Source organism: Pleurodeles waltl, chromosome 5 (genome assembly GCF_031143425.1).
Source record: "Pleurodeles waltl isolate 20211129_DDA chromosome 5, aPleWal1.hap1.20221129, whole genome shotgun sequence".
Classification (NCBI taxonomy): domain Eukaryota; kingdom Metazoa; phylum Chordata; class Amphibia; order Caudata; family Salamandridae; genus Pleurodeles; species Pleurodeles waltl.
The window spans coordinates 690,955,099-690,967,934 of NC_090444.1; the positions used below are offsets into that span (position 1 = coordinate 690,955,099).

General features: G+C 41.9%; 1 protein-coding gene across 2 annotated transcripts in view; it reads right to left on the bottom strand.

Moving 5' to 3' along the window:
- Window positions 1-12,836, bottom strand: part of AMD1 (adenosylmethionine decarboxylase 1) — a 139,565-nt gene that overhangs the window by 114,117 nt on the left and 12,612 nt on the right. For both annotated transcript variants that reach the window (XM_069234607.1, XM_069234606.1), the window contains exons 2-3: window positions 5,199-5,285; window positions 258-384 (exon numbers count right to left, since the gene is read on the bottom strand). In XM_069234607.1, coding sequence (XP_069090708.1) covers window positions 258-384; window positions 5,199-5,285 — 214 coding nt within the window. The remainder of the gene's footprint in view (window positions 1-257; window positions 385-5,198; window positions 5,286-12,836) is intronic.

Here is a 12,836-nt window from a genome sequence, read left to right on the forward strand (position 1 = left end):
CACAGCAGAGCCTTGAGATCAGCAAATTATGCTGAATGCTAATCTCCGATGGTGGAGGAAAAAATGTTGATAACTCCCTAGAGACAATTACTATTGAGTATTTGGTTGGTTCTTTGCCACTTCTGCATAATTTAATGAAAAAATATTTACCATTTTATTTAGCTTTTATTCAGGTGCGACACTAGAAAAACAATGCACTTAAGATTTCTACCAATAATTGATGATTAAAAGAAGCAACATTAATGTGCATTACCTACCTGAATGCCATCAAAACCACAGTACTCCCTAGCGAGCTCTAACAAAGGGACCAGTGCTTGCAGTAAGAGGGTGGTACCACATGTCTTCAAAATGAAACGTCTCTTGGAGACAAACATGCTACTCTCACTGCAAACAAAACAAACAGGCAAATGTTAAAATACAGAACAGGATATGCAAAAACCGCTTTTTTTTACACTTATACACCCATTCTGGAAATTAGTCTGAATTCTGTTTGAATTTAGAAACGTGATTGTCACGTCAACAGTTCCCACTCTCTCGCCCTGCCGATAACGATGTGCTTACAATTTACTATTATTGCACACTTATTGGAAGGGCAGCTGAAATTGCCTTTTCAGCAATTTGCCAGAGGAGCTATAGTTACTTCCACATAGAATATGCTTTGATTTTTGATGGTGAACACCAAGGGTTGGGGTAGATGATGCGAAGGGGAAGTAGGCCTAGTCAGCCATGTTTAAAAGCCAGAGGGAACTACCAGTGACCCTTAGTCTTGCTGTGTATTTTCTGGCACAACACAGGATGGGCCATATGAGGACTTTGCTAATCGCCACAGGATGCACAACCGATTGCGGAAGCATAACTTATCCTATTGAGACCACAGGAGACAAAGGTGAAAACCAAATGGCAGCAATGAAGATGCACCATGCCTCAAATTTGGAGTGTAAGTGACAATTCCACAAAAACTGGGCATTCATATGCATAACCCAAGAACTAGACAACACTGTCGAACCTCCGAATTTATGGCACTGTGACTGACCTTTGCTCCTTTGAATATATGAAAAGAATACAGGAGCAGACTGGCTCAATCTTTTGCACCTGTTCTATCAATAATGCATGGTGAATAGTGCCAGATGGATAACAGTTTGCACTACTAAAGGTGCTGCTTCCATTTGACAGCATCCAAGTCGGGAGGAATGACAGTTACATACATGGGGAAATCAAAATGAGAATTATGGCACTTGAAAACTGGCATGTACTGGCATGTACAGCATAAGGCAGAGAAAGGCTTGAGCAGCAGGAAAGAAACAGGGATCAACCTTAACGATGCCCATTAAAGTGTGCAACAGAATCTATCCCTCATACAGTTTTAGGCAATCAACTAGCAGAGAACACAAAATGCACTAGTGAAGTAAAATACGGACTACCCACACAAGTTCAGTGATAATGACAGAACATATTTCCATTTGGGTGAATAGAGTATACTTGACCAACACCTGCATGCACATTTCCACAAATGTGTTCACACCCTCAAATTCAGCTGAACCAAAAACTAAGTAAAAAAGTCTGTAATACATTGGGGCAGACATTTGGTTCATTAAGTTAAGGAAAACTTTTTCACAAGTGAGCCCAGAGAATAAACAGAGAAAAACAGAAATAAAGCAAAATAATTGAACAGACTAGACACAAGGAGTAGGTTTTTCTTTTTGATTGGTTGCGAGTGTTGAGTCTAAAGAGAATTTACTAAAGGGAAGGTTTAGGACAGAACTGGAGTAAAAGTGGTGCCTAGAGTAGGCCAAATTTATAGAAAGCAGGGTATTTGTCCAAAGGGCAGAGTTTAAGATAGTGAATTTGGTCAACTACCAACTTATGGTTTTTTCAGAGAACCAACCACCCAGCCCTTACAAAAGACAGTGATGAATATGGTTTGACATGAATTATTTCATGATGTTTCAGGGAAAACCATGTTGAGGTGGGTGCAGCATCAATAATTTGGTGTCCGCTCCAAGAACTTTGACCTCAAAGGCGAGTCAATTAGAGGTCCATAAAATAATTTATTGGCAAACTGTTTCTAAGTCCTCTACTAGTACGACCTTTTTCTTAGCACCTATTGGGAGAACAGTTGGAGAGATTGTTTTGGCTTTAAAAATCAATGTTCGCCTCCATTCCTAGGCATAATGCTTAAGTCCCTCCAAAATGGGTGGGAAAGATTTTCACATGGGAGACAAACACCCAACCTAAACTATTTCATGAAGTACCAAAACAATAAAGTCAGAATGCAAATAAAAAAATCCTAAACTGAAATCGAACAGTAGCATTTAATAAGCAAAATGATACCAAAATGAGACTTCCAATAAGGGGACCTAGTAATTTTTTTTTTTTTTTTTTCTAAAGTTAAGTAGAAGTGCCAAATAACAGCTGGGAGATGGCACAGGATTATGCTATTTAGCCTTCTGACAGTAAAGGAAGGTAAAAGTTAACTTTAATAGTTACTTTTCCTTAATATTTATTAAAACACTGACCACCATGGAATTGGACATTTAATAGTTTGTACTTGATTCCAGAGATACAGTATTAGGATATTAATTCGTACTGTTTTCTATTGCCACATTAAATAAGCTTTTGGCCACTAGTCACTGAAAGGGCACATCAACGTTGCCTTTCTATATGTCCTATTACAATATCATGCGTCCTGCCTCGGGGTGACAAGTCCTGCATAGAGGTGACTTAATTGAAAGGGAGGTTATGACCTACTGCAGTTTACTCCTCTAACCAGGCTAGAATGGTAGACTGGAAGCCATGCTTGCACTACCACTGTACTGGATGCAATAGACTGTGCTAACCACTCGTGGCATATAACTTTCAGGCCCTGGATAATTTTGTACCTATATTATGCTACTTAGGACTTTCATTCAATCATGTAAAAAAGGGGACACACATGCACTACTATTGGTTAGCAGGGTGAAAGTGCAGAGTTCTAAAGCCAGTAAAAAATCAGGACAAATATATGGGGTACACCACGCAAAAGATGGGCATCTCCAACAATGTGTAGTAAGCTATCCTTATTTAAAAATTCTACTTCAGTATCCAATCTGTCTTCCAGCAATGTTCCCCCAACTACAACTTGAGGAGAAATACGGCTATATTAATTGACTGCATCAACATGTATAATTGCAATTGCTCACACTTTACTGACAAGTGTGAAACAGGCTTGCATAATGGTGCAGTGGACATCTTGGCAACCTGCAGGAACAGCAACAGATGTGCCAAGTTGGTGGAATTAGAATCCTTGTCCAGTTAGGTGTGAATCTTGAATGACTTGCATCAATTAAATTAAAGGAAATGGTTTTCATAGCACATTCCAGTGACCACATGATGCCTGAGCTATAGTTATGACATTTTTGTTCTTTGGTTGCACCTAAATCTAAAGCTGGCATTCCACAAAAAATGATTCATACATGAAGTGTCCTGTTTCTTGTGCTCATGGTTCTGAAATGTTAAAGTTTATTAGTTTTCATTTTCTGCACCCAGAGAAGCTGTCACACTGACCACTTTCGCCAATGTCCAAATGTTGCTGCTTGTGCTACTAGTAATACTAAGTATGACTGGGTTCCCACTGGATCTAGAAATAATTGTATTTGCCACTGCCATCTGCATTCTTTGTGTTTGAAAAGATTAATGTTACAGCCTCTAGCAAGTGATGTACAGCTGTGCTTCTACCAATCTGCATGCATGTTTTTTTTTCAGGATGAGTGTTAATTTATGCTGTTCAGGACACACCAGCACCTGAGTATCCCATTGTGTCACCTGAAAGTCACATGGTGCTGCTAAGATGTTCACTGTAATATAGACTGATAAGGAAAGGTTACTTATTACAGTTATTAAAATTCACATACAGCACAATATTTCCACACAACATGTCAAGCTTCCCTAGTAAGGTACATTATATTTGGGACAAGAGGAACCAAGAGCTCAGCTGTAGTTTTAGTTAATCTAAAAAATGATCAAGCTTTCTTTATTAAGGCAGCTATATTGTGATTTCTCACATCCATGTCTGGGACAATAGACATACCAGGCGTGCTCAGCCTTTAACATAGTACATCCAGCCTAAACTAATGATTTGAAAACTGAGCACGATGTAACTTTGAATGCAGTTACACATTTCTCCAGGACTTGTGCTCTTTCCATGCTAACAAAATGCGTACATTAAGTAACTATGCTATGACTGTTGCATAGCTGGCGTCAACTGAGATGTTATCAATGTAATTTGTCATTACATGATTTAATGATGTCATAACGGATGTACAGCAGAGGTGGAAGTTAGTTAGGTCAGTAAATAAGAGGTGAATTTCAGAGGCTTTTTGGTCTGTAAACATTCGTTCTTACCTTTTTTCAACCTCTCACTTAAGCCTTTCCCTTTTCAGTTAATTTCCAAGTCTTTTTTTAAGTTAACTAAAACCATATAAGCATACCTAACACCACTTTAACCTCAGGCGAAACAATGCGACTATTTTAAAATTAGGGGGCCGATAAGACACTGAGAAGGGTAGGCTGAGTAGAGCTATGGAGAGGGAATGCTGTACGTACTCTAAGTTATCTAATTACTTTTAGCCCCTTTAAAATACAAAATGCCTTGAATTCCTAAAAATCTATAGCTCACATTTTAATCCTCTGATTACATGCCTTTATAAACATCTCAAAGCTAATTTACTGCAGACAGGGCTTTATGAAAGCTTTAAAATCAACTGTCTAGTCCACCCAAAAAAGTTGTTCATGAGTGCCTTACTTTTGATTGGATTTACACTAGTGTTATCCTTGTTGATTTGAACTCTTGACCCCACAATTGATTACTAGGGAGCTGAGTGCTGCTTGTTTTAGATGTTATGTTTGATGCTGCATTTCAATGTTTTACTTGAACTGAGGGAGATCTGAGAACTCAAAACGTGACCATACTAGCTTTTGGAAACATTAACCATATTTCTCTAACAAAAGAAACCCCCTTCATATACTGGTTGTATGCTCTGCAGGAATGCCTAGGGATTTACCGCTCTGATTTTATCAAGAGCTTCAGCAGGGTGTTGGAATAACGTATAGTAATTAAAATTACTTTAAACAGAAATTCACTGAAATAAAACAAAGGGTACCTTAGGGGACGAGCTAAAGGTACTTGCTAGATGACCTACATGCCAAATTTCAACACTTACCTGAGTACATAAGCTTCCTGCTTGTCAGTTTTTGTCACACTTATGATCAAACAATGCACATTCTCCAAAAGTTTGTCCCACTCAAACCTAGAAAACAGACCAGAAACAGTTTAGGAAAGACATGCAATAACTAACCTACTACTGTCAAAAATACATGTTAATTTAAAAAAGCAACTCATTCAGTAAATGTGAACACATGCAATCAAACTACCAATAATGAATCAAGTACAAAAAAATGCATCAAACGCATCACAGAAATGATCAACACGTATGGCACTGAAATGGGTAGATTATGCAAACTGAAATCTGTAAAGTTAGAAGCAGTTTGACAGCAACTAACTTAAAAAGCAATGGCAAGTAGACATTTAACTAAAAATCTAGACCGGTGGCTGACTTTCGCCTACTAATTGAACTGTAAGCAATAGACTCAAAGAATGATTAACTGGAAAGACGCCTGATATGGATGAAACTAAACCAACCTGAAGTCTGGAAAACACGTGGAAACAGATTGAATTCAAGTTCTAATGTAATAAAACTGTAAACAATGTTTCCAGTTGGACATTAAATTAACAAATGGGCAAATATATAAATGTCTAATAAAATAACTAACCCAAACTGCTAACTACTCCGTCAGAGCGAATCATTTCCAGTACTTTTCAGCAAGATTTCTATGTACTTGTGACCATTCATGCATTGTTCTTTTATTTACATTTGTCCATCTTGTTTAAATTGTAAGAGCTAGCCGATGTGTTTTTCCGCTTTATGTATCAGTGTGTTTTCTCTTAGGGTAGGGTGCAGACCAGCTGTCAACCCTGTTCAACCACTGCAAATGATAGATTCGTGTGTTCAGCAGATCCCAAGGCTCACCTCATGGCAGATCAGCTGAAGTCATATGCAAAGGGTGGGTAGCCATTTCATGATAGATGTCCAGCGCTATTTTCACTGCAGATAGGATAATGTTTCATTTAGTGATGCTCCTTTTTATAGAGGGGCCCAATCCGGTCTTAGATTAGCTTTTAAATATTTTTTATGGTTTCTTTGCAACTTAAAAAGGTTCAGCAAGAAAATAAATTATTGGAAAAACATTCGAAGGTCGCATGCTATACACCTTGTAGTATCAGCCCTGATAGTCGCACAACTTGCAATTCCTGTTTGCTTCTGCGCGTTCTCTGACCGAGTCTGGAGTCTGAAGCGAAATTAAGTTAATTTCTTGGTTTCACGTGTAGAACCACTGGAAGTCCTGCAGCGGAGCTAAGGTACTTCTCATTAATCTGATAGCCTAACCAGCCCAGCCCCCCCACCCCCCCCCCTAAGAGAAGAAAACTGGTCTGGTAGACATTTACCAGCATGCACCAATCCAAGATGGCTTTCCACTCACTGCTGATTGGTCATCTTCTCCCCATTACTTAAATACATCTCGTCTTACTCCACTAATAGGAGGAGAAAAGTTTCACATCTTTGCATGGCTACTCCCACAACAAATCCTGAAGTACCACTTGAGTATTATTCTCTAATCGTGTGCTGCGCACAATGCTACAGAAGCCACATTGCTTAGGACATATCCAGAGGGTGTGAAACATCCCCCATCATGTCATGGTGTATATGTCGCTGGGCACGCACCAGATTTTGAAGGTGTATATTGGAGTATTATAACCCTCTACAGTATTTTACTGTACACCAATCAATTCTGCTCTTGTGGACAGCTCTGAAGTAACTCCAGGGTTTTAAGTCTCATCAAGATAACTCGTGTAACGGCTCAGAGAGTCCACCATGTTCCAGGGACATCTGTGCCGAACTACTTAACCACTTGTTCTGGTGCCAAATGTTTGCTCTCCTGTGATGCACTTAGGGATTATCAGAAGTCCAACGCCAACACAATTTTTAAAGATGATTTAGAGATGGTGGGCCATGAGCTCAATCAATGATGCTGGCATCAAATAAGGCCCTACATAACTGATTAACCTAAAGGGATCCGCCCTTCCCTTATTTTCAAGGGTGTCAATAAGGCTTGAAGGAAAGCCTCCATCACAGGATAATGGGTACTGCAATACTGGAATCAAATTCTTGCATACCCTACATACTTTCCAGTTAAGCTTTCCCCTCTACCATGCCACCTTAAGTGCAACAGTTGTCTGGCACAAGCTTTGCACAGGAGGCTATATCAGCAAGCAACATTCTGGGTTCGAGGACAAAGCTATAGACCATATAGCAGATTAAAAGCTTTTTACACAAATCTATTCTAACCACATTTGTTACTGAAAAGTAAAGTTACTCTTCCTTGGTCAACATCTTATCAAAGCCAGCAAACATTTTGAAACTTGCCCTTGCTTCAGGTCTTTCAAAAACCCAATGCTTAAAAAGACTGAAATATACGTGCCAAACTTCTTTCTGAAGAGCCTCTAATACAGAAAAGCCAATGTTTGAAAGGTCATGTTGAAAGTGCTCATTGCAGTTATATTACTTTAAAGAAGCCTTAGGACACAAGTTTAGAACCGCTGAGATCTACACTTTGGCAACTCACCATTTGGGCCACAAAACTGAGAGGAATGCTTGCAATAGGTCTAACTACTGACAACCGCTAGGAGTAGCATTTCAACACTGTTTTGCCCTCCATGTGACCTCAGCTGGACATAGCCTATACAAACTAGTCTTTACCCTGGTCTGATAGAACAGTACAGCCTAAACTGCAAGGACATGTCCACATGAACCAGAGTACAAGCAACCCAAGACCGGTTTCACCCTATCAGGGCTCATCACTTGGGTGTAGTTTTGTTCCGTTGGCACAGTGAGCACAGGATGCACATCCGGACATACTCTTGATACGAATCTGAGGTGGCAAGGTGGGCAAAGGAAAGATGGGCTTGGATGCTACCCGGAGCAATTACCAGAAGTCAAATAAGAATTCAGCCCTTCACCTTTACCACTTACGCACATCTGCCCAATTTCATTGGCAGATATGCAACACCACAAACTATTTCCTGAACATGCATTGCCATTGAGGCTTTAACTTGGTTGGTGCAATTATTTTTAAACTCTAGCTGAATGTGTGGAATAGCTTTTGGAAACAATAGGGGGTTGGATTGCTGCTTTATGTGAGAAAAAAGGGCTCAGATAACGGTGTGCTGTAAGAAGCATTACATGAGAAGCCTTCATAAAAGCTAGTCCTGGTAACTTTTTGCATGTGAAACAATCAGATGATTGGCGAATTCAGTCTTGCTGTGGGAAGAATAAAGTACTTCCCAAGCAGGCACCAAACGTTCCGCAAAACATGCGATTTTTGTCTGGTGGAGAACCTGAAGACGAGTGGTCAAGTGGCCAATTTCACGGAGGCAATGCTCTCAGAAACAAGCATTGGCAAAGCCAACCAGTGTGGCCTTGGCAAGCAGTTAAATTTTTTATTGCAAGCATATTCCACGAAGTTAAAAAGGAAAAAGCATACTATCACGTGAACACGTGCCTTGTTTAGAAAACGTACATTTATTAAACATTCACTGATGCAGCTGTTTTACGTACAGCTTTTAAACACCAAGTCTTTCATCTGTGACAAGCGTATTTGAGGGATCAAAGCAAACAACCACATAATTAATCGATCAAATCAAAGGCAGTTGCCATGTCATTTAAATACTATTATAAAAAGCTTTAATAAAAAGCAAAGGAGTGCGGACAAAAAAATAGCTTATCTTTAAAGTTAATTTTAAAAAAGCACTCAAGTCAGCTGAGCAGCTGAAGAGAAACTTGGCAGAAATTCCCCTTTTTAGGGTTGAGCTTAAAGCGCTCTGTCCCTGGAGTAATCTCTGAAGACTTTTAACTACACCCATGTCAAACCCATCAGTTTGGCTGGTTTGTGGGTTTGCCTTTTAAAATTAGCTTGATTTAATTAGCAAAAACCATACATACCTCATGCCTTCTTCCGGTGTTGAGCCTGCCTCGAACGCACCGGCCCACTAATGAAAACATACAAGGCTCCATGTTTTCCATATGGTTTCTGCACTACCTTTTCACTTTATTTCATAGGCAGCGTGATCTCCGCAGGGCAGTAGTTGAGCACTTTGCATCGACCCTGTTTAATGGATATTTGCACTTTTGCTGGTTACATGGATAATTGCACTTTTGCCGATACGTTTCACTGCTAGCAAATGTTTGTTTCCTTTTGTTTGCTTTGCAAACATGGCAGCCATGGCTCACTTATGTGAAACTTACTTTTCAGTTTATGTAACTAGAAAAGTTCAGTTGGGAATTTACAATGCCAATAGCTTTTTCTTGAGCAAATGTGAGACCCATTGCATTGCAAATGAGTGTTTGCTTTGTTATCCACAGCAGTTTCTCAACCTGTGGTACAGGGACCCATGGGGGTCTGTGAAGCCCTGTCAGGGGGTCCGTGACTGCTTAGGAGAATTAAATATTAACAGATTAAGTGTATATAAATAAAGTGGCCAAATGTACAACTGAAATTTTGAAAATCTGCTGTAAATGGTAAGGAACTTGAAATTGGAGGCTAAACCTTTATTAAGTATCCTCTGAATTGTGTGAGCAGTATAGCTGCATTGAACAGAATATAGTATGGATGACGTGTGATTCAATTGAATTTAGAAAAGCCCCAACTTTACTCTTAAAAATGATTTTTTTAAATTCATATTTGTTTGCACATTAAATAAAATGTGTTACAATTTGTGTATGTTTGATGGAATGCTTGTTTTTTTGTGTATTGTTTTGCGGTTTAAATCATCAATGTTTTAGCCAGGGTTGTCAGTCCCCTGGATTCTATTAATGATTCAGTGAGGGTCTCTGGGTTTCAATAATCAAAACAGGGGCAGGGAGGATGGGGGAGTCACGCTATAGGGTCCATGCAGGGTATTATGATGAGAATGTTCTACTGCAGTAATTAATTTTGTCCGCTATTCCAATATACCTGGTGTAGGAAGTTGGCTCTGTATGTGCTATTTCAAAGTAAGGAATAGCATGCACAGAGTCCAAGGGTTCCCCTTAGAGGTAAAATAGTGGTAAAAATAGATAATACTAATGCTCTATTTTGTGGTAGTGTGGTCGAGCAGTAGGCTTATCCAAGGAGTAGTGTTAAGCATTTGTTGTACATACACATAGACAATAAATGAGGTACACACACTCAGAGACAAATCCAGCCAATAGGTTTTTGTATAGAAAAATATATTTTCTTAGTTTATTTTAAGAACCACAGGTTCAAATTCTACATGTAATATCTCATTCGAAAGGTATTGCAGGTAAGTACTTTAGGAACTTCAAATCATCAAAATTGCATGTATACTTTTCAAGTTATTCACAAATAGCTGTTTTAAAAGTGGACACTTAGTGCAATTTTCACAGTTCCTAGGGGAGGTAAGTATTTGTTAGGTTAACCAGGTAAGTAAGACACTTACAGGGCTTAGTTCTTGGTCCAAGGTAGCCCACCGTTGGGGGTTCAGAGCAACCCCAAAGTCACCACACCAGCAGCTCAGGGCCGGTCAGGTGCAGAGTTCAAAGTGGTGCCCAAAACGCATAGGCTAGAATGGAGAGAAGGGGGTGCCCCGGTTCCGGTCTGCTTGCAGGTAAGTACCCGCGTCTTCGGAGGGCAGACCAGGGGGGTTTTGTAGGGCACCGGGGGGGACACAAGCCCACACAGAAATTTCACCCTCAGCGGCGCGGGGGCGGCCGGGTGCAGTGTAGAAACAAGCGTCGGGTTCGCAATGTTAGTCTATGAGAGATCTCGGGATCTCTTCAGCGCTGCAGGCAGGCAAGGGAGGGGTTCCTCAGGGAAACCTCCACTTGATCAAGGGAGAGGGACTCCTGGGGGTCACTCCTCCGGTGAAAGCCCGGTCCTTCAGGTCCTGGGGGCTGCGGGTGCAGGGTCTCTCCCAGGTGTCGGGACTTAGGATTCAAAGAGTCGCGGTCAGGGGAAGCCTCGGGATTCCCTCTGCAGGCGGCGCTGTGGGGGCTCAGGGGGGACAGGTTTTTGTACTCACAGTCTTAGAGTAGTCCTGGGGTCCCTCCTGAGGTGTTGGATCGCCACCAGCCGAGTCGGGGTCGCCGGGTGCAGTGTTGCAAGTCTCACGCTTCTTGCGGGGAGCTTGCAGGGTTCTTTAAAGCTGCTGGAAACAAAGTTGCAGCTTTTCTTGGAGCAGGTCCGCTGTCCTCGGGAGTTTCTTGTCTTTTCGAAGCAGGGGCAGTCCTCAGAGGATGTCGAGGTCGCTGGTCCCTTTGGAAGGCGTCGCTGGAGCAGGATCTTTGGAAGGCAGGAGACAGGCCGGTGAGTTTCTGGAGCCAAGGCAGTTGTCGTCTTCTGGTCTTCCTCTGCAGGGGTTTTCAGCTAGGCAGTCCTTCTTGTAGTTGCAGGAATCTAATTTTCTAGGGTTCAGGGTAGCCCTTAAATACTAAATTTAAGGGCGTGTTTAGGTCTGGGGGGTTAGTAGCCAATGGCTACTAGCCCTGAGGGTGGGTACACCCTCTTTGTGCCTCCTCCCAAGGGGAGGGGGTCACAATCCTAACCCTATTGGGGGAATCCTCCATCTGCAAGATGGAGGATTTCTAAAAGTCAGAGTCACCTCAGCTCAGGACACCTTAGGGGCTGTCCTGACTGGCCAGTGACTCCTCCTTGTTTTTCTCATTATTTTCTCCGGCCTTGCCGCCAAAAGTGGGGCCTGGCCGGAGGGGGCGGGCAACTCCACTAGCTGGAGTGTCCTGCTGGGTTGGCACAAAGGAGGTGAGCCTTTGAGGCTCACCGCCAGGTGTGACAATTCCTGCCTGGGGGAGGTGTTAGCATCTCCACCCAGTGCAGGCTTTGTTACTGGCCTCAGAGTGACAAAGGCACTCTCCCCATGGGGCCAGCAACATGTCTCGGTTTGTGGCAGGCTGCTAAAACTAGTCAGCCTACACAGATAGTCGGTTAAGTTTCAGGGGGCACCTCTAAGGTGCCCTCTGGGGTGTATTTTACAATAAAATGTACACTGGCATCAGTGTGCATTTATTGTGCTGAGAAGTTTGATACCAAACTTCCCAGTTTTCAGTGTAGCCATTATGGTGCTGTGGAGTTCGTGTTTGACAAACTCCCAGACCATATACTCTTATGGCTACCCTGCACTTACAATGTCTAAGGTTTTGTTTAGACACTGTAGGGGTACCATGCTCATGCACTGGTACCCTCACCTATGGTATAGTGCACCCTGCCTTAGGGCTGTAAGGCCTGCTAGAGGGGTGTCTTACCTATACTGCATAGGCAGTGAGAGGCTGGCATGGCACCCTGAGGGGAGTGCCATGTCGACTTACTCGTTTTGTCTTCACTAGCACACACAAGCTGGCAAGCAGGGTGTCTGTGCTGAGTGAGAGGTCTCCAGGGTGGCATAAGACATGCTGCAGCCCTTAGAGACCTTCCTTGGCATCAGGGCCCTTGGTACTAGAAGTACCAGTTACAAGGGACTTATCTGGATGCCAGGGTCTGCCAATTGTGGATACAAAAGTACAGGTTAGGGAAAGAACACTGGTGCTGGGGCCTGGTTAGCAGGCCTCAGCACACTTTCAATTGTAAACATAGCATCAGCAAAGGCAAAAAGTCAGGGGGCAACCATGCCAAGGAGGCATTTCCTTACACAACCCCCCCCCCAAACGAAAGAGGATGAGACTAACCTTTCC